At 33.4% G+C, this 22,546-nt stretch overlaps 1 protein-coding gene across 1 annotated transcript in view; it reads left to right on the forward strand.

The window, feature by feature from the left end:
• LOC137407414 (organic cation transporter protein-like) overlaps positions 1–18,408 on the forward strand; it is a 29,198-nt gene extending 10,790 nt beyond the window's left edge. The window contains exons 4-15 of the mRNA XM_068094065.1: positions 6,572–6,712; positions 8,715–8,839; positions 9,032–9,135; positions 10,023–10,177; positions 10,401–10,569; positions 10,814–10,946; positions 11,656–11,779; positions 12,668–12,832; positions 14,755–14,858; positions 15,187–15,264; positions 15,437–15,554; positions 17,858–18,408. Of these exons, the coding sequence (XP_067950166.1) occupies positions 6,572–6,712; positions 8,715–8,839; positions 9,032–9,135; positions 10,023–10,177; positions 10,401–10,569; positions 10,814–10,946; positions 11,656–11,779; positions 12,668–12,832; positions 14,755–14,858; positions 15,187–15,264; positions 15,437–15,554; positions 17,858–17,949 (1,508 nt within the window). The 3' untranslated portion in view covers positions 17,950–18,408. The remainder of the gene's footprint in view (positions 1–6,571; positions 6,713–8,714; positions 8,840–9,031; positions 9,136–10,022; positions 10,178–10,400; positions 10,570–10,813; positions 10,947–11,655; positions 11,780–12,667; positions 12,833–14,754; positions 14,859–15,186; positions 15,265–15,436; positions 15,555–17,857) is intronic.
• Positions 18,409–22,546: the final 4,138 nt, after the last annotated feature.

Below are 22,546 nucleotides of genomic sequence, written 5' to 3' on the forward strand. Positions count from 1 at the left end.
GTTAGTGTATGAGTATATTATATACCTTATGTTATATTATATAGTTAGTGTATGAGTATATTATATACCTTATGTTATATTCTACAGTTAGTGTATGAGTATGTTATATACCTTATGCTATATTATATAGTTAGTGTATGGGTATGTTATATACCTTATGTTATATTATATAGTTAATGTATGAGTATATTATATACCTTATGTTATATTCTACAGTTAGTGTATGAGTATGTTATATACCTAATGTTATATTCTACAGTTAGTGTATGAGTATGTTATATACCTTATGTTATATTCTACAGTTAGTGTATGAGTATGTTATATACCTAATGTTATATTCTGCAGTTAGTGTATGAGTATGTTATATACCTTATGCTATATTATATAGTTAGTGTATGGGTATGTTATATACCTTATGTTATATTATATAGTTAATGTATGAGTATATTATATACCTTATGTTATATTCTACAGTTAGTGTATGAGTATGTTATATACCTAATGTTATATTCTACAGTTAGTGTATAAGTATGTTATATGCCTTATGTTATATTATATAGTTAGTGTATGAGTAGGTTATATACCTTATGTAATATTCTATAGTTAGTGTATAAGTTTGTTATTTGCCTTATGTTATATTCTACAGTTAGTGTATGAGTATGTTATATACCTAATGTTATATTCTACAGTTAGTGTATGAGTATGTTATATACCTTATGTTATACTCTACAGTTAGTGTATGAGTATATTATATACCTTATGTTATATTATATAGTTAGTGTATGAGTATATTATATACCTTATGTTATATTCTACAGTTAGGGTATGAGTATGTTATATACCTTATGCTATATTATATAGTTAGTGTATGGGTATGTTATATACCTTATGTTATATTATATAGTTAATGTATGAGTATATTATATACCTTATGTTATATTCTACAGTTAGTGTATGAGTATGTTATATACCTTATGCTATATTATATAGTTAGTGTATGGGTATGTTATATACCTTATGTTATATTATATAGTTAATGTATGAGTATATTATATACCTTATGTTATATTCTACAGTTAGTGTATGAGTATGTTATATACCTAATGTTATATTCTACAGTTAGTGTATGAGTATGTTATATACCTTATGTTATATTCTACAGTTAGTGTATGAGTATGTTATATACCTAATGTTATATTCTACAGTTAGTGTATGAGTATGTTATATACCTTATGTTATATTCTACAGTTAGTGTATGAGTATGTTATATACCTAATGTTATATTCTACAGTTAGTGTATGAGTATGTTATATACCTTATGCTATATTATATAGTTAGTGTATGGGTATGTTATATACCTTATGTTATATTATATAGTTAGTGTATGAGTATGTTATATACCTTATGTTATATTCTACAGTTAGTGTATGAGTATGTTATATACCTTATGTTATGTTATATAGTTAGTGTATGAGTATATTATATACCTTATGTTATACTCTACAGTTAGTGTATGAGTATGTTATATACGTTATGTTATATTATATAGTTAGTGTATGAGTATGTTATATACCTTATGTTATATTCTACAGTTAGTGTATGAGTATGTTATATACCTTATGTTATATTATATAGTTAGTGTATGAGTATATTATATACCTTATGTTATACTCTACAGTTAGTGTATGAGTATGTTATATACCTTATGTTATACTCTACAGTTAGTGTATGAGTATGTTATATACCTTATGCTATATTATATAGTTAGTGTATGGGTATGTTATATACCTTATGTTATATTATATAGTTAGTGTATGAGTATATTATATACCTTATGTTATATTCTACTGTTAGTGTATGAGTATGTTATATACCTAATGTTATATTCTACAGTTAGTGTATAAGTATGTTATATGCCTTATGTTATATTATATAGTTAGTGTATGAGTAGGTTATATACCTTATGTAATATTCTATAGTTAGTGTATAAGTTTGTTATTTGCCTTATGTTATATTATACAGTTAGTGTATGAGTATGTTATATACCTTATGTTATACTCTACAGTTAGTGTATGAGTATATTATATACCTTATGTTATATTATATAGTTAGTGTATGAGTATATTATATACCTTATGTTATATTCTACAGTTAGTGTATGAGTATGTTATATACCTAATGTTATATTCTACAGTTAGTGTATGAGTATGTTATATACCTTATGTTATACTCTACAGTTAGTGTATGAGTATATTATATACCTTATGTTATATTATATAGTTAGTGTATGAGTATATTATATACCTTATGTTATATTCTACAGTTAGTGTATGAGTATGTTATATACCTTATGCTATATTATATAGTTAGTGTATGGGTATGTTATATACCTTATGTTATATTATATAGTTAATGTATGAGTATATTATATACCTTATGTTATATTCTACAGTTAGTGTATGAGTATGTTATATACCTAATGTTATATTCTACAGTTAGTGTATGAGTATGTTATATACCTTATGTTATATTCTACAGTTAGTGTATGAGTATGTTATATACCTAATGTTATATTCTACAGTTAGTGTATGAGTATGTTATATACCTTATGCTATATTATATAGTTAGTGTATGGGTATGTTATATACCTTATGTTATATTATATAGTTAATGTATGAGTATATTATATACCTTATGTTATATTCTACAGTTAGTGTATGAGTATGTTATATACCTAATGTTATATTCTACAGTTAGTGTATAAGTATGTTATGTGCCTTATGTTATATTATATAGTTAGTGTATGAGTAGGTTATATACCTTATGTAATATTCTATAGTTAGTGTATAAGTTTGTTATTTGCCTTATGTTATATTCTACAGTTAGTGTATGAGTATGTTATATACCTAATGTTATATTCTACAGTTAGTGTATGAGTATGTTATATACCTTATGTTATACTCTACAGTTAGTGTATGAGTATATTATATACCTTATGTTATATTATATAGTTAGTGTATGAGTATATTATATACCTTATGTTATATTCTACAGTTAGGGTATGAGTATGTTATATACCTTATGCTATATTATATAGTTAGTGTATGGGTATGTTATATACCTTATGTTATATTATATAGGTAATGTATGAGTATATTATATACCTTATGTTATATTCTACAGTTAGTGTATGAGTATGTTATATACCTTATGCTATATTATATAGTTAGTGTATGGGTATGTTATATACCTTATGTTATATTATATAGTTAATGTATGAGTATATTATATACCTTATGTTATATTCTACAGTTAGTGTATGAGTATGTTATATACCTAATGTTATATTCTACAGTTAGTGTATGAGTATGTTATATACCTTATGTTATATTCTACAGTTAGTGTATGAGTATGTTATATACCTAATGTTATATTCTACAGTTAGTGTATGAGTATGTTATATACCTTATGTTATATTCTACAGTTAGTGTATGAGTATGTTATATACCTAATGTTATATTCTACAGTTAGTGTATGAGTATGTTATATACCTTATGCTATATTATATAGTTAGTGTATGGGTATGTTATATACCTTATGTTATATTATATAGTTAGTGTATGAGTATGTTATATACCTTATGTTATATTCTACAGTTAGTGTATGAGTATGTTATATACCTTATGTTATGTTATATTATATAGTTAGTGTATGAGTATATTATATACCTTATGTTATACTCTACAGTTAGTGTATGAGTATGTTATATACGTTATGTTATATTATATAGTTAGTGTATGAGTATGTTATATACCTTATGTTATATTCTACAGTTAGTGTATGAGTATGTTATATACCTTATGTTATATTATATAGTTAGTGTATGAGTATATTATATACCTTATGTTATACTCTACAGTTAGTGTATGAGTATGTTATATACCTTATGTTATGTTATATTATATAGTTAGTGTATGAGTAGGTTATATACCTTATGTAATATTCTATAGTTAGTGTATAAGTTTGTTATTTGCCTTATGTTATATTATACAGTTAGTGTATGAGTATGTTATATACCTTATGTTATACTCTACAGTTAGTGTATGAGTATATTATATACCTTATGTTATATTATATAGTTAGTGTATGAGTATATTATATACCTTATGTTATATTCTACAGTTAGTGTATGAGTATGTTATATACCTAATGTTATATTCTACAGTTAGTGTATGACTATGTTATATACCTTATGTTATACTCTACAGTTAGTGTATGAGTATATTATATACCTTATGTTATATTATATAGTTAGTGTATGAGTATATTATATACCTTATGTTATATTCTACAGTTAGTGTATGAGTATGTTATATACCTTATGCTATATTATATAGTTAGTGTATGGGTATGTTATATACCTTATGTTATATTATATAGTTAATGTATGAGTATATTATATACCTTATGTTATATTCTACAGTTAGTGTATGAGTATGTTATATACCTAATGTTATATTCTACAGTTAGTGTATGAGTATGTTATATACCTTATGTTATATTCTACAGTTAGTGTATGAGTATGTTATATACCTAATGTTATATTCTACAGTTAGTGTATGAGTATGTTATATACCTTATGCTATATTATATAGTTAGTGTATGGGTATGTTATATACCTTATGTTATATTATATAGTTAATGTATGAGTATATTATATACCTTATGTTATATTCTACAGTTAGTGTATGAGTATGTTATATACCTAATGTTATATTCTACAGTTAGTGTATAAGTATGTTATGTGCCTTATGTTATATTATATAGTTAGTGTATGAGTAGGTTATATACCTTATGTAATATTCTATAGTTAGTGTATAAGTTTGTTATTTGCCTTATGTTATATTCTACAGTTAGTGTATGAGTATGTTATATACCTAATGTTATATTCTACAGTTAGTGTATGAGTATGTTATATACCTTATGTTATACTCTACAGTTAGTGTATGAGTATATTATATACCTTATGTTATATTATATAGTTAGTGTATGAGTATATTATATACCTTATGTTATATTCTACAGTTAGGGTATGAGTATGTTATATACCTTATGCTATATTATATAGTTAGTGTATGGGTATGTTATATACCTTATGTTATATTATATAGTTAATGTATGAGTATATTATATACCTTATGTTATATTCTACAGTTAGTGTATGAGTATGTTATATACCTTATGCTATATTATATAGTTAGTGTATGGGTATGTTATATACCTTATGTTATATTATATAGTTAATGTATGAGTATATTATATACCTTATGTTATATTCTACAGTTAGTGTATGAGTATGTTATATACCTAATGTTATATTCTACAGTTAGTGTATGAGTATGTTATATACCTTATGTTATATTCTACAGTTAGTGTATGAGTATGTTATATACCTAATGTTATATTCTACAGTTAGTGTGTGAGTATGTTATATACCTTATGCTATATTATATAGTTAGTGTATGGGTATGTTATATACCTTATGTTATATTATATAGTTAGTGTATGAGTATGTTATATACCTTATGTTATATTCTACAGTTAGTGTATGAGTATGTTATATACCTTATGTTATATTATATAGTTAGTGTATGAGTATATTATATACCTTATGTTATACTCTACAGTTAGTGTATGAGTATGTTATATACCTAATGTTATATTATATAGTTAGTGTATGAGTATGTTATATACCTAATGTTATATTCTACAGTTAGTGTATGAGTATGTTATATACCTTATGCTATATTATATAGTTAGTGTATGGGTATGTTATATATCTTATGTTATATTATATAGTTAGTGTATGAGTATATTATATACTTTATGTTATATTATACAGTTAGCGTATGAGTATGTTATATACCTTAAGTTATATTATATAGTTAGTGTATGAGTATGTTATATACCTTATGTTATACTCTACAGTTAGTGTATGAGTATGTTATATGTCTTATGTTATGTTATATAGTTAGTGTATGAGTATGTTATATACCTTATGTTATATTCTATAGTTAGTGTATGAGTATGTTTTATGCCTTATGTTATATTATATAGTTAACTAACAACTATATAATTAACTAAAACATGTCATATAGTGATGGATGTAGTACATCGGTGTCACGACATAGAAAACTATGTTAGTCATATGTGTGGAAGGATAACTACAAATATTTTCATGTTATATTCTAAAAAGTTGCACAAGTATTTGCTTCTGTATTGTTGCCAATGGTGAAATATGTGGTTAGTTCCCTATCCTCAATATATTTTTGAAGAGAATGTTTTCCTATTGTATAAACACACCAGAAATAGCAAACATTGTAGGATCAAAGGGTCAAGTATTGGAAGGTGAAAAAGCAAACAGCCCACCTACCTGTAGGTTGCTTTGGACTAACAATGCATGTAGTGAGTGAGTGTCCTTCATAGTTTACATAGCTACAGCAGTATCCCTATACTAGCATTGTATGGTTTAATTCAGACACTGGTTTCACTCTTCCTCCCTTTCATTCAGTTTTTTTAGTGCTTGTGTCAATGTCATGCGGGTTCAACAATATGGCCATGGTGTTTGAGGGAGGCAATGGTGGTCAGATTTGTGTGATGCCTCCGAACCGGACATCTCATGACAACTCAAGTCTAATTACATACTCCACAGGTAAGGCAAGCACAACCTTTATCTTATTGCATTCAAATTGAGACAAATTAGCATGATATATCTCACAATGACTTTACCTAAGTCAATATCTAACTAACTTTGTTTATCAATTGTAGTATTTTGAGCTAATAATTATGTACAACTAAGGTCAATGATGCACATTTATGAAGTAAACTGAGGGTAGACAACTCTACTTGTGAAAGACGAGCACTCTCAGTCCATTAAACACTTTATCTATATATATTTCTCAGAAGTAGGTTTTATGTCGTATGTCTGTCTGCATTTCGGCTATAGCTATTAAAATCTTGATATTGAAATTCCGCATTCTGATGGATTTGAACTCACCACGAATGCATCTACCACCGAGTTACAACAGCATAGTGGTCATATGCATTTTCATATACCGAATACACCATGTGCGTGCTAATTATTTTAGCCTTGCGTCCATGAGTTACGATGCGCCTGTTCAGAAATATTTTAGGACGTAAGTATATGCAACACGATGCTTCTTCATCTTTTTTCGTTAAAGCTAATAATTTATCTCGAACTTGAAATTTGGCGATTTTTTTACTGATTAGAAACGTTACCAAAATATATACGTTGCATCGACATTTTGTAGTTTACATACTTGCTATTTATTTTACATCTACATTTAGTTCGCTACTAATTTATTCCAGCTGCTCAGAAGACTTTTTCCCAGCTACATTATGTTTTTTGGATTCTGATTTGGTACCTTGCATTCCACAATCATTAAATACAAACAAAATCTTTGTTCGTTTAAAAAATATTTTACGTTATTTCTTTTAGTTCAAGTTAAAACATCTTTGTTTGTATGAATATTTTTCAATTTGTTATTTAAAGTTTATTTTAATAGCGATATAGTATATTAACAAGCGCAATTTCCTTTCCTCAACAGACGAATAAGACGAAGTCATATTCGTCTGTTCAGGAAGAAGGGTTGTAGAATAGAAGGGTTGAAAAATAGAGCGACATGCCGTTCAATTAGTTCAAAACTCTGATTGTCCTGTAATCTTGCTTAATATCGCATTGGAGAAGTAACACATGTGATGGTTAAAGTTGACACACGTAATGGTTAAAGTGCACATCAAAGCTGGATTACTATGTACTGGACATATACCTACACCCTACCAAATGCGCCAATCTGACCTCTGTCAGTAAGGGCAGAATAATCTTTACTATGCTAAGAACGAAGTTTCATGGTATTGACAAATTCTCATGTGAAGGAAGAGTTATGAGAGCAGGCTGCTAGAGCTCCACACACAGTATCTTACGCTTATTTAATGTGAACAAGTAGGCCTGCTTCAAGCAATACTGGGCTCAATTGGCAATCTTAGCGCTTCTTTTTTCTACATGAATGCACCACGATTTGTCTGATTAGAAACTCTAAAATTACACCTTCACATGTATTAAGTACAATTACCCTCAATGGATTGCTATCGTGAAAGTAGTCTAGCTGGTAGTGGCTACTAAATATCATTCAAATAGCAAACTTTCAGAACTCAACAATGTGTAGGAGCTCTATTGCCAAGCAATGGTTTTTTTGTTCAGCCGCATCACTGCAGACTTTATTGTTCAGGTATTACAGCGATTGAAACATATCGACAATCACCGAGGCTAGTAACTAGTCAACTTTCCAATTTCTCAACCTAATGAAGTGAAAACATTTATGTTTGGTGTATAATCAGCAATAAAAGTGTGCTTCTCTTGAATGCGCTAGTGTATATTTGTCAGGCAGGAGGAGACAACTCTAGTTTTAGCTTGATTCAATTTATTGAAAAAATTGTTTAGCGGAAAATCTTAGAATTATGTTTTTATACCTATTGTATCCTATTACGTAAATAGTGTTGATTGCAAAAATAATCTGAACTTTATGTTTAAATCAGCGTCTCTACTCACTAACAACATTATGTAGCCTGAACTATCTTATTATAAATAACTGTCACCATGTCAGGCATGTCCTACTATCTTGTTTACTATGTAGCAGATACATGTGAGTACACAAAGACTACTACTAATCTGGCTAACATGAGCTCTCACTCACAGAAATTCAGCTGCTCTCACTGGATATATAACAGAGAAGTCTACAACTCTACTATCGTTACAGAGGTCTCTACATACTCTATCAGTCTGTGTGTACAACTGTTTGTTTTTCTGTTCTTGTCCTGTCATATGTTTGCACACTCTACATGTACTACTATAGGTATGTTTGGATGCCTTTAACTGTCAACAGATATTTCAAAACACTCTAATCTATATCTCTGTGTCAGTTCATTTATAAAACTAAACCTTGTATCATAGTGGGATCTCACTTGCAACAAGGAGTACCTAGTAGACTTGGCTTCCACTATCTATATGCTGGGCTTCTTTGCTGGCTGTATTATTCTTGGTGATGTTGCTGACAGGTTAGTGTGACACCATGTGACTATTTGTTTCAATGACACCATATAACATGTGGCTATTTGTTTCAATGACATCATGGCATGTGACTGTTTGCTTCAATGACACCATATGGCATGTGGCCATTTGTTTCAATGACACCATATGACATGTGGCCATTTGTTTCAATGACACCATATGACATGTGACTATTTGTTTCATTGACAGCATATGGCATGTGACTATTTGTTTTAAAGAGCCCATATGACATGTGACTATTTGTTTCAATGACGCCATATGACATTTGACTATTTGTTTCAATGACACCATTTGACATGTGACTATTTGTTCCAATGACACCATATGACATGCGGCTATTTGTTTCAAAGACACCATACGACATGTGACTATTTGTTTCAATGACGCTGTATGACATTTGACTATTTGTTTTAACAACACTATGTAACATGTGACTATTTGTTCCAATGACACCATATGTCATTTGGCTATTTGTTTCAAAGTCACCATACGACATGTGACTATTTGTTTCATACCTTTTTGGCTTTCAAAGCTAATACCCAGAGCCATCGTGCTGCCGTAATCATATATTACCTACAATGACAGTCTTACCCAATCAAAAGGTTAAAAACTTTGACTAAATTAGCATATGTAAAGTGGAAGTTGTTTTCTCATCAACATTTGTATGAAGATGGCAAAACATATTTAAGATTTTAGGATGTGTTTATGGGGAGTTATACCTTTTTGTGCTTAAATGAGTACATTGTACAACATGTAATAAGAAGATGTGTTTCCACACTTTAATAAAAATGCTGTCCCTGCCCTGCTTGCTTCTGAAGGAAGTCATGCCTTCACTAAGCTGGTTTTTCCTTCTGCAACCCAAATTTGTTTGCAGGTTTGGGAGACGTCTGATGCTACTGCTATCTGTATTACTATCATTGGGTGCCGGTGTAGGAGCTGCTTTTAGTCCTGTCTACGTTGTGTTTGCCATTCTAAGATTCTTCGTGGGTTTTGGAGTGGCTGGAACAAGGAACTCAGCCTATATACTTGGTATGTACATCAGGCTAAGATATAGCTTACAGACAAGTCCTTGAAGCCACAACCATAATATACTGACATGTTTCCAGGGTAATGCGTTTCAGTTTAGGGTCACTCAATTTGGTTGCTTCTTCACCGATGTAGGCAAATATCATAGTCAGCTTAGATATCTGTTTAACTTGCTTTCCATGTTGTCCCCTCTTTGGTAGCCATACCTCCTCCGTTTTTATTTCAGCGGCAGAGTATGGTCGACCCCAAGACAGAGCCACCCTTGGTCTTGTATCAGACATGACATATTCATGTGCCTATATTCTAACTGGGCTCATCTTCTACCTTGACCCTAACTGGAGACACTTTCAGTTCTATATCGGTGTTTATCACGTGTTCTACCTCACATATTTCTTGTAAGAGTTTATCAGTTACGTTTCTGCTGAGACCTTTTTTACTGCCCATGTGTGGTGATATGATTCACCAGCAATACGCTACCCTCCTTTTCCGACTTCACTTTTATAGCTCAATCAAAATGTACCAGAGTTTTAGCCAGTGTTCCTTGAATATACCTTACATGTGTACATATGGTAGAAAACTTTCATCCTGTTACATTGAATATGTAAGACCACACCTTGCATCACTCCATCATATTTGTAGTTTTATGCCCGAGTCACCCAGGTGGCAACTATCAAAGGGCAAAGAAAAAGAAGCCCTTAAATATTTCAGAACCTCGGCTATAGCCAATGGAAAGCACATGCCTCCTGCAGTAACTATTGTACTGCCAAAGCAGGTAGGTTGCGCATGTTAGTTCTGAGGGGGTATTGAAGGGAGACCTGCAAATGAGAAGTTTGCAAACTCATGCTAACCAGTGCAGTTGAACCTTTTCTTCTCTTGTGTCTCTTTAATTATGTTTAAACACATCAAACCTCACATATCTGTGCTTTATCAGTGGAAAGTAAGGGTAGGAAACTCCCATTTCGAGGGATTTATTGCTTATCTGAAGGGTATATTTTACTTTTATCCAAATCTCTCAAACTTAACGTTTGTGACTTGCAGTGGTATCTTAGTGACAAAAGGCACTATTGTTTATAACTATCGCACTATGGCATTGATACAATAAGTGTGAACAAACAAACTATAAATACTTCCCAGGGTTCCAAATTACTTATCTAGCTCACATGGTAAAAAGTGTTTTGTAAGACACACGTCCAACCATAGTAATAAGTTATGAGTCTACTTACTGCACACTTTTCACAATTTGTATAAACTGGAGAGAACAAGCATACCATCTGTACCATCATGTTTCTGAATTTGTGTTTTTCTGCTTTATTATTGGTAATCGTATAAAGATTTCATATTTAAACGTTTTTTATCATATAGATAAGCCAAGACTGATGTAGGAAGGTCAAGGCCGTTAGCTTGTATTGATTTCAAACATGATAGAGATTGTATACCTGCTTCTGTCTTTATTGACAGTTTTTATGGTTTGTCTTTTGCAGCCCCCACAGAGCCATTCCACTCTGGATCTTGTGAGAACACCAAACATGAGAAAAATTGGACTCGTGATGGCACTGTTGTGGTTTATTGTCTCCTTTGTTTATTTCGGCATGTCGTACAATGTTTGTGAGTTGTCCTTATTCTCTCTAGACTCGAATATTTGATTAGCGCTACGCTAATTAACTATGGAATAGTTTAATGGAATAGATTTAGGAAACATTCGTATTATCTTTATATAACCGCATAGGTGTTCAGTATATCATAACCACTTACAGCATCTCTCTGGTAAATTTACTGCTAGCACTCTATCCCTGGTCACTCATCAAGGAATATAAGTCATTAAGAATCCAGGAATGAGGAGGCTTCTGCTATACATAATATAACTGATACGAGGTTGAGCAGAAAAGTGAGAAGTATACAGTTTTATTTTAGGTTGACCGTGCTATAGTATATGATAATGAAACCTGTAGAGCTATACCTCTTTAGCCAAAGCCAATGGTGTTTGTTCCTTTACAACTTTGTCCTTGACCATAGAAAGCGCAGTCCAATACCATGAACAAGGACCCTGGAATGACATTTCTTCGTTTATTAATCAATAAAAATGTTAATAATACAATAAATCGGACTATAAATAACACCCCTCGATATTACTAGTCTAGTCTGTGGCAGCGGCCAAAGTTTTTCACAAAGTATAAGGTCAGCTAAGGTCAAAGTTCAATTAACAGCAATCACTGGATGATTACTGGTTTCAGTGCAAATAAGTTTTTGTTATTATTTCAGTGTAACATTTGGACCAATTGTCCAGTCCTTTATCTGTGCATATTTGTTTCCTTAGTAGCAAGAGGTATTATTGGCTTACAAAGATCAGGATAAACCAATTTAATTCAGTTATATCGTTAATATCTTACCCCCAGAGTAAACATCAATATCATCTTGGTGTGGCAATTATACTTGTCTGTAGTCTCTAAGCTCATCAGTCTAGTAAGTCATTGTTCATTGTTTTATGTTTAACAGCCAATCTGGAAGGGAGTATTTATGTCAACAACGCCATTCTTGGAGCAGTCGAATTAGTCGCCTATGGACTATGCATATTTGTTGTCAAGTTCGGCAGGCGCCCCGCAATATTCACCATGTTCACGATAGCTTTAGCCGCTATGTTCGCCATCATTTTTGCTCTAGGTATGTTTCAACTAAATTAGTACTCTTATTATATTGAAAGGTTCTTTCAGACAGCTTGCTGAATTTTTTAATGAAATCTATATACATAAATGTCAGTGCTGTTCATTTGTCTGTATAGTTATAGTGATGAAGTTTTAGCAATGAAAAATCGCCCTGGTAGTGAATTTGAACTACATACTGAATGCAACATTCAAATCCCAAGTCTATTAACAAGCGTGCGTAACCACAAGGCTAAGCCGTTCCTATCACCCCCGCTCTTATCATATACTGTATATTCTTTTTGCGATTACGCATGCTAAATGTGCACTTTTTATTATTAATAAAAATTACCTTTTACGTTTGTAATTTTTTTGAAATATTTTTAAAAGCTTCTTTTACCATTACCTATTTTTTAATTTGTAATTTTCAAATCTGAGGTTTCTAATTTAAATGAATCATTAACACTCATATTTCCGGTTTCGGTAAATCTGTAAAAGCTAAATTATTTCCATCTGGACATTTGTATTAGTATCTGGAGTAGGAATTACCTCTACACTCTCTCTCCATTCGGTCAGACAACGTATCAGACAAAGAAAGTCCGATATCTCATTTTCATGTTTGTACAAGAATCGAGAGGTACCAGTATTGTCAATCAAAACCTTTGAACACAATGAGCTTCTGCTGCAACAGTAACCTTTTTATACACACAATTCCATGTACACATTGTTTATTTGCTCTCTTAAATTATTTGAACAGCACCAAAACACTTTTCTCATGATATCAAGTTTAAAAGTTAGAATGGTAAATGTTGTTTATGTTAAATAAAATAAGTTTTCTGTGCAAAGACTTCTTTATTACTCGGGCAATGCCAGGAATTCATCTAGTCTTTACTATAATAAGATATGTGTCTGTCCGTCTGTCTGTTCAAAGTCACACTAAGAGCATTAGCAAAAAAGATTACACCACTCAGGGATCAAACACATATATTTGGCTTCTCAGCAAAATGCGCTACCATCTGCACTACTCAACCATCTTTCCACGTCTAAGATTAATTGTGTGCATAGTTATTACACATACCGATCTCTCAAGTCATACGAGACTGCCAGGGTATTAGTTATCATAAAATCACTACGGAAGAAAAATCAGGCCGAAATCAAAATTTAATCACTGCATTGAGAAAATTGAATAGCTGGTGTCATGGCGCTGAGAAGGAGATAATTGTACAGAACAAGTTAGTTTGATTTCACAAATTTGAAAAATAATGCAAATCATATTTAATTTGTTCCAAGACTATAAAACTAATTTTCCAGCCGGTTTTACATTATTTTACTCAAAAAACTGTATGAAGAGATCAAGCAGTGTATGAAGTCTACCAAGTTTCTCATAAATACTCTATTAATAGAGGAGGTGAGATTAGGGAATATATTGCTGTATCTCTAGCCAGTGCTATCCTGCCCTCATTTACTCAGATTTTCGTATAAAATAAAAAAAGTTTATGTGTTTTATTCTTATAAAAATAAATAATACGCTAATGTACTACGCAAAACACAGTTTGTATTTCAAAAACTACGACGAACATGTTTTTACACAAAGATTGATGCTCAAGAAGATCAGAGAGAGGGTGTTTGAGTTCTGAATGGGTGAGGTAAATTAGGTCATGACATCAACAAATTAGGTCATTGTCTGGTATATCTGATTAGGGTTGGTTGGGCAGTTTGTAAACTACAGAAAAGGTTTGAGTGTGTCTTAAAGAAGATTCTGTATTTGCTTTTGTAAATCTACTCATCACTTGTACATGCAATATATAAGATGTCGCAATAGTTACAAAGGATCTTTAACTATCTATACTGCTGTCACCCAATGCTGCATCTCAATACTGATTGTTGGTTAAAGCTGTGATGCATAGAAATAATCAGCTATGTATTTCCATTATATTGTTGCAGGCTCATACTGGGCTGTGATCATCCTCGCCATGATAGGAAAGTTTATAATTGCTCCATGTTTCAGCTACATATATATAGCTACTATAGAACTTTATCCTACACAGGTGAGCTTCTAGACTCCATAAAAGCATGGAAAGGGTATATGCTGACACTAGAAGTAGCGACTCCATTTTTGCTCTGCTTCAGCGTAAAAGGGCAGTATTTATTAGTCTAGTTTTAGCTGTAATGTACATTTACAACCTGATCAACGCATAAATTGTGTTGTAACTCACATGATGTCCCTTTCCAGGTTGGTCCCTCTGACTGAGTAGCGAAAAACAGCTTGCAGTTTTCTAAGTCGTGATAGTTTAGATTTGTGTTCAATTTTCCCATCGGGTCACATAGCTATACATATCGGGCTGATGCTTCATCTTATATTCGGGTTTGTTTTAGACTAGAACTTTAGCTCTTGGAGCTGGTTCTTCTCTGGCCAGATTGGGTGGTGCTGTTGCCCCCTTCATTCCCTCAACAGTAAGTATGTAAGCTGACCATTTATGGATTTCAGACTTTTTAGTTGCTCAATTTGTCACTCTTGTTGCGTCTCTCAAGTCTCATCGCTGTGTAATAAAAGTGCACTTTGTTGAGTGTACATGATGACCTTTATACCACTGTTTGAATATAGTCAATTGACTTACATTTGCAGGTGAGCTATTGGGATAAACTTCCGTATGTAATATTCTCATCGGTTAGCCTTATTGGAGCCATAGATGCTCTTTTCTTGCCTGAGACCAAAAATAGACCCCTTCCAGACTCCATTGAACGTAAGTGGTAGTGACATTCTCTTTCAATTGGTGTTATCATTGTGTAAAGGAGGGCAACTCCTAATTTGTAGATATGGTTTCAATCATACGTCATATTCATGATAGGTCTATTACTTTAGTGCATAAACTTGGCAACATTGTAGTTAAGGAGTTGCTTATATAATACTGGAAAAGACACCACCAGCTGTTTACTCTCCACAAGACTGATCAGATATACCAACAAGCCCCGTGTTTATTCAAGTGAATATGTTTAGTTATAAGTTGAAGTACAAACAAACATGCAGGAATGATGCATCAAACTACTAAAAACTGTTGGTCCATTCTGTATATATATATACATATATATATATATACATATATATATATACATATATATATATATATACATATATATATATATATATATATATATATATATACATGTATATATACACAATGCACCCTCAGGATACGATTTTGATCCGTTTCAGAGTTGGCATTGTATGGTGAAAAAATCGTATGTAGGGGTATAAAAACTATAGTAATTACATAATACAAACATCCCCAGGTGAAACACGTCAAAATTCTATATAAGTACTGTACATATTAAAAATTAGTAATAAAATAGTATGTTAACCTTAGTAACTATAGTTACCTACAGTAACTTTATTATATTTAGTGGTTATGATCTGCGATAAAATGTAGCATTATGCGGTACTGTACGTACTGTATGTACACATGTACACATGTACATACTGCACATGTATCATGTGCAGTATGTACCGTAGAGAGTTCTTACCTTCAAGACAGACATACATATAACATAACCTTTGAATTCACCTTAAATAAGTTAAGTTTACTAAACACGACCACACTTGAAGCTAAGTTTTAGTATGTATTTTTAACTATTTTACCGAATTTCAACTTTTTATCAATAAAATTTTATCACGTATCAATTTCTGTCTTCGCTTTCACTATAACTTTTAGTGGACTTCCTTAAAACCTTTTTTAACCTAGCAAAAAGCCCGAATGATGCTGTTTTTGTAATGAAGTGGACTTTTGTTAGCAGGTTTAAAAAAGTCGTCTGACCACTGACCTTTTGTTCGAAGGGATCGCAACTCCAATTTTTTTACTGGTTTCAAAGGAAAGATATATTTTACTCACGAGAATTGTTGAACTGAGAGAAATTGGTTATCTTGTCTCTTTCAGGCATTGTGAAAATATTTTCAGCGAAAAGCAATTCGGTGTCTTGTTATTTTGACATACGTAATAAGCACACTGACTGCCAAATTTGAACTCGGGCGAAAAATTTGTTGACTTTGTATGGTGAAATAAGATTGGTATGGCGAGGTAAAAAAAATCATCATGTTCTACTTCGTAAGGTGAAAAAGTCGTATTACATGATAATCGTATCCTGAGGTTGTACTGTACTTGGGCTACCCAAAGCTAAGTAAACTCTTCTCTATTGGATAAGGAACAAGGAGATCAGTAGTTGCTAGAACGGTTAGCCTGTCTTGACAAGCTGTTGTTTTTGCGTGGTTGTCCCCCCGTCGAGCGACGAGCAACAACAGCTTGTCACAAGACGTACTGCACCTGATGCATCAGCTGCACTTATAGGGAGTTGTTCTCTTCCGTCTACGCGGCTTGGCCGCGATGTTATGTCGGTCGCTCCATTGGTAATCATAACGGATTTCACGCAAAAATTTATGTAGAAAAAAAAAACAAGATTACAACGTTTAACCAAAGACCAGTTTCTGTGATAAACTTTAGTAAAACTTAAAAATAAAATAAACTCGAAATAAAATCTATAAGAGCAAATAAAACTGACTGATACAAAAATAGAAATAAAACTTACTGAGCGCACAAATAACGACATGTTTAGTCGCTGTTGTTGCCTAAGTTCTCAAATTTTAATAAAGTTTACTGCAGAGAGGGGTCGCCAGTTAAACGTTCTTATCTTAATTTTTCTACATAAATTTTTGTGTGAAATCCGTTATGATTACCAATGGAGCGACCGGAATAACATCGCAGCCGAGCCGCGTAGACGGAAGAGAACAACTCCTTATAAGTGCAGCTGATGCATCAGGTGCAGTACGTCTTGTGACAAGCTGTTGTTGCTCGCCACTCGACGGGGGACAACTACGCAAAAACAACAGCTTGTCAAGACAGGCTATAGAACGGTCAGTGTCTTGATAATATTACAAGACAGATCATCGGGCAATCAAACTGTCTCAGATGCTTGAAGATTACACAAACTCATCTTCTCTGTCTCCCATGAAAACACATTGGATTGCAAGAATACATTTCAACTTTCTTCTTCACAGGCGCTGAACAGGTGAATATAGTCAAGTTCCATTTGCCATGTGACTGCTCAGGGCCTATCAACGTCGACCCTCCTTTAAATGAGGAAACCTAGTGATGCGATGCAATTCATATTTTATTTTCTGTTTTAACATATATAACAGGAGTATTTTACTTGCCTGAATTATATAGGTCAGCCTTTTACATCAGTTTCCCTGGCTTATGTTATCTTTTTCATACTAAGCATAGTACAATGTTGTGCTTGTATTGTATGTACTATTTTAGGATTTCTATTATTTTTATGAAAAATATTCCTAGTAAAATGTATTTATTTGTTTTAAGTTTCATGAAACTTAAAACTGTTACATTGCAATTGCTACATTGTAGCTCTTCTTTCACATTTTTATTATAGATCTGTTATAGAAAAATATTTGTCTAATAATTTACTTTGAGCTTTGTTTTGTTGGAGGTAATTTTTTAAGGTATTGTATCCTAACACTTGCATATGCAATATTTTTTAAATTATTGTAGGCCGACACATGATATATACTTCTAATGGATTGAACGATTAAAGGATCCAGTGTGTTATTTTATAAACATGCAGCTTGACCAAATCTTTTGCTCATAATTGCAGACAAGTCATCTTGGATACATTTGAAATCTTTGAACACTCCAGTTTGAAGGAGTGCCTCATTTGGTTAACAGTGCAAAATTAGGGCTGTGGTAAATGAATTGTAGCATATTGCCGTTTTGTGGTGCGGTGAAGTTTTGTTGCTAGACAAAGTCTAAATCATTCTTTACGCTATTGGCAATGCTCCAGTTAGCAGGCAGTTTTTTCACAGTAACCAGTACTATCAAAAGTACCCTCACCTAGTGCTGGGACGATATTTCGGTATACCGTCGATACTACTTTCTAATACCGACCGTACCGAGTGCTTTCTGCCCATATCGAAATATCGGATATCGACGATAATATATACGACTCGGTTGGACGGGTTCTTCATAGAATAATACTAATACATGGATTTATCAGAGAGTTGTTTTCCCATGGCAGCTTTTCCTGGCAGGTAAGACAACTCCGAATACCATACCGGTTGGCTACGCCATCATATCGTGCCAAAACGAATTTTTGATATTGTCCCAGCACAACCCTCACCACAAGCATAAGCACTCTTACCACAAGCATTAGTGTCTGTACCATAGCTAAAAGTGTGATCACCACTAGTATTCGCATCACTGTGATCCATCGTGTCACCTACATTACCAGAGTTGCCTCTAACCGAACCCTTTGTCAGATTTTCCAATGAGCCTGCGTTCCATAACTTGATAATACTCATCAGATCTACATGTATCTGTGACCTTTTTGCAAAACCTGTTGAAGTATGCCTGCTGTACATATGAAGATCCATTCTCATCTTGTAGCACACCATTTTGTCATAAAAACAGTTAGTGTAACTTTGGAGTATGTCATTACAAGCTGTAGACAGCGTACTGTGTCGCCTTCCAACTGCAGGGGTTTATCTATAATAGCAGAACTGCCTATTTCACATGGAGAGCCTCTGTAACACCCTGCCTCCCTTTGAGCTGGCTTGTAATTGTCATCACTGTGTCTTGCACCCTCTCTCTCTCTCTCTCTAGAGATTTGCTATTCATGCTCAATGTTGAGTTCTTGTAGACAGCAGTAGAGAATGTGTAGTCAGCATACAGTCGCCTATTATGCAGGGCATCATGGAAGATTTGCTTGATAGCCTCAAGTGTCTTTAAGACCTTTATATTCTTGAGTTTTCGTGCTAATCTAATTTTAAGCCTGTGTGTATGTTAAAGTGGGAAGTGCAGCATTGGCTTTAATAGTTGCATCCTAGTGTAAGAGTGTGTTATCTACATTGAGACTGATGAAGGAATTCGTTGAGTAGGTTGGAGACAACTTTCAATTTTGAAGTATCTATGATATGCTCTTGATGAGACCGATTCACTTGTGCTCTGCTAAAATTAACAGAGGTTGCTGTATCCAACATTTCCTAAAGTATAACCTGATGAAACCAAGTCACTTGTGCTCGGCTGAAACCAACAGAGTGTGCTGAAACCGAGGCTTCCTAAAATATAACAGGAGGGGACAAACCTCTGTAAGAACAATAACTCTTCATTTTTAATCATCATTGCAACTTTCTCCGAGCTTGCTGTAAGTTATTCAACTGACGATCAGAAAGTGACAACATTTCTCCAATGAATAAACAATTTTGCTGAAGTAACATATCCATGCATCACCCTTTGGAGCAAAACACTAGCTGACTTGCCTAAAACTAGCAGCAGTATTTATATAGCATAAGCCGACAGACGAGAGCTTAACAGTTATTGTTTGAACTGACCAATCACGTTAATTCGATATCTGCTAATTTTGCAACAGTTCTACATACAAAACAATAAAAATTATTGTGCTACAATTAACCATCATGGTGCAATAAACTAGGCCCTGCCAAAAATCCCGTGAAAAGCTGCATACAATAATTTGTGAACATGCTCTAATGTAATTGAAAGACATATCAGGAGGACGAAAAGTAATAAATGCAAAATCTCGTAGCGAGGAAAAGTATAAACGAAATAGAAACATAACTTGAAAATTTTTTAAAAACTAGTAATTAATTGGAACAGATAATTAGACTAGTCTGACATGCAACCATAAACGTAAATAAATTTTACTGACCTGCGAACAGTATGAATAAAATCGTTAAATTGTCAATTGCTCAAAAATGTCTATAAATTTCTGCAAATGGCGTCTTTTATCTTTTCTGCATCAACTTTGATCTCGGAAGTATTTTGTTTATACGTGTACATAGCCACTTAGTTGCCTCATTTTTTCATCAGTCCATCAGAAATGAATGCCTATGGAGTTGTTCTCTCATGGCTTTTTTCAAGACCATCACTCCTTTTATACAGTTTGTTCGCTAGGATATCATTTGCGATTTTTAGGCTCACAACACTGGCATCGCAGTTCATCACTCTCAGAGTTTAGCTTTAGTTTTAGTTTCAGTTTTACTACAAATCGTTAGTAAGTGTTTGCTTTATAAGTGGAGTAGGCTGGCAGTATTGAACTACACTTGCCAAATTTTTAGTTTAACATGGCTGCCTCCAACAGTGAACACAATATTCCAGAGTTTAAAGCAAACCATTTAGCTAGCACGAGTCAGCCAAGTAAAGTAATTGCTATTGTTATATAAAATCTTGTCATAAGCAATGTTGTCATAAGCGTGATAACTTTTAGTAGACAGAGTGAACGAAAGGGCTTTTATTTCAATGGGTCCTTTACAAATGGTTACTATCAGAAAACAAAAAAGGCATGCCTGTACTTACCGAGCTAGAAGCAGTAAGAGAGTGAGTTCAAGATCTGGCTTTTCCTGTCTGGCTTTTTTCCATTCCATTGTGAGGTCAAAAGCAGGATTACAGCAAGTCAATTATATAACATCCCCCATTCTTTCACCGTGGCAATTTCCCTACTGACGTTGCCTACACCTGGATTTTGAGAGATCCTGTGAGATCTAATCTTTCTCTGCATCCCGTATAGTCTGTAAGCAACTGTTCACTGATCTTCTACATGCCCAGGTGCACATAGGAACAAGTGGTTTTCCCCATAGAGTCTGGTAGCTCTGTCAGTAGAACCTGGTTGTTCTCACTAATGCCTCAAGAGCACACTGATATGTCAAATACTCATGAAAACCCAAGGTTTTGTGGTAGAGCCTGGGAACTCTCCTTACATAGACATCGTTTTGAGAGTTTTTAGAAATTACATTGTGATCTCGCCAGGCTCGAGTAGTCCTCATCCACAGAGTCCATTTTTTCTATTACGCTAGCCAATTAACTGTGGATTCCATTGCTTCCGCTCGTGGAGCTCCACCCCCTGTGTCTCAAACTTTGCCAGTTGAGCCTCATAAGGCCTTTTTAGGGCAACATGCTGTTCAGTGAGGGCCTGCAACTCTTCCTCAAAATCAGTCTCAGGCCCAAAGGCCTCTGATCGTCGCTCGGATGTCTTTCAGGGAAAAGACATAATCAGCCCGTAACTGACTCACTACTTGCTCTGAGTCAGCTACTAGCTGGCTGGTAGCATGGAAGACCAACACAGGTGGATTATTCTTGCTCACTCTCGCTCTCCATCGACTTGAGGCCTGTTCCTTCGCGGCAAGTGGTGAGAATGACCTTCTGCACCTGCAGATCTTTTGCAGGCGCTGAAGGTCTAAAGGTGGCTTTCACCTTTCCTTCTCTCCTTCCTATTGAGGCCTGGCAAACCTCAACTGTGTGAGTCTTTTCTCCATACATGTTGCAGACTATTCAGAACATCACTTGCTCTCATGTTCCTCCTGTCTGCACTTCTGGCACTTGATGCGAGTACACCAGTCAGTCGTATGAGAGGTCTCTCACACCTCCAACACCTCAGGCAATCCTCTCCAAAATGGTCACTTGAGTCTTTGCAGTAAGAGTTAGGGCACTTCATTATTATTGTGTTGGTTTCAGTAGATTTGGAAGTAAGAATCTAAAGAAAAAGTAAGACATTATTCATAATACAGAAGTCATCATGTTTCTTCCTCTTAACAAACTGACTACTTCTAGTGAGACTGTCTCCAGTCTCAGCAATATGGTTCGCAGTGAGAATAGTGAGATCTTTCTTATACCACATCGGCTACTGGTTTGTTTTGCTTCTGTAGGTGTGCTTGGCAAAGCAG

Source organism: Watersipora subatra, chromosome 10 (assembly GCF_963576615.1).
Source record: "Watersipora subatra chromosome 10, tzWatSuba1.1, whole genome shotgun sequence".
Classification (NCBI taxonomy): Eukaryota; Metazoa; Bryozoa; class Gymnolaemata; order Cheilostomatida; family Watersiporidae; genus Watersipora; species Watersipora subatra.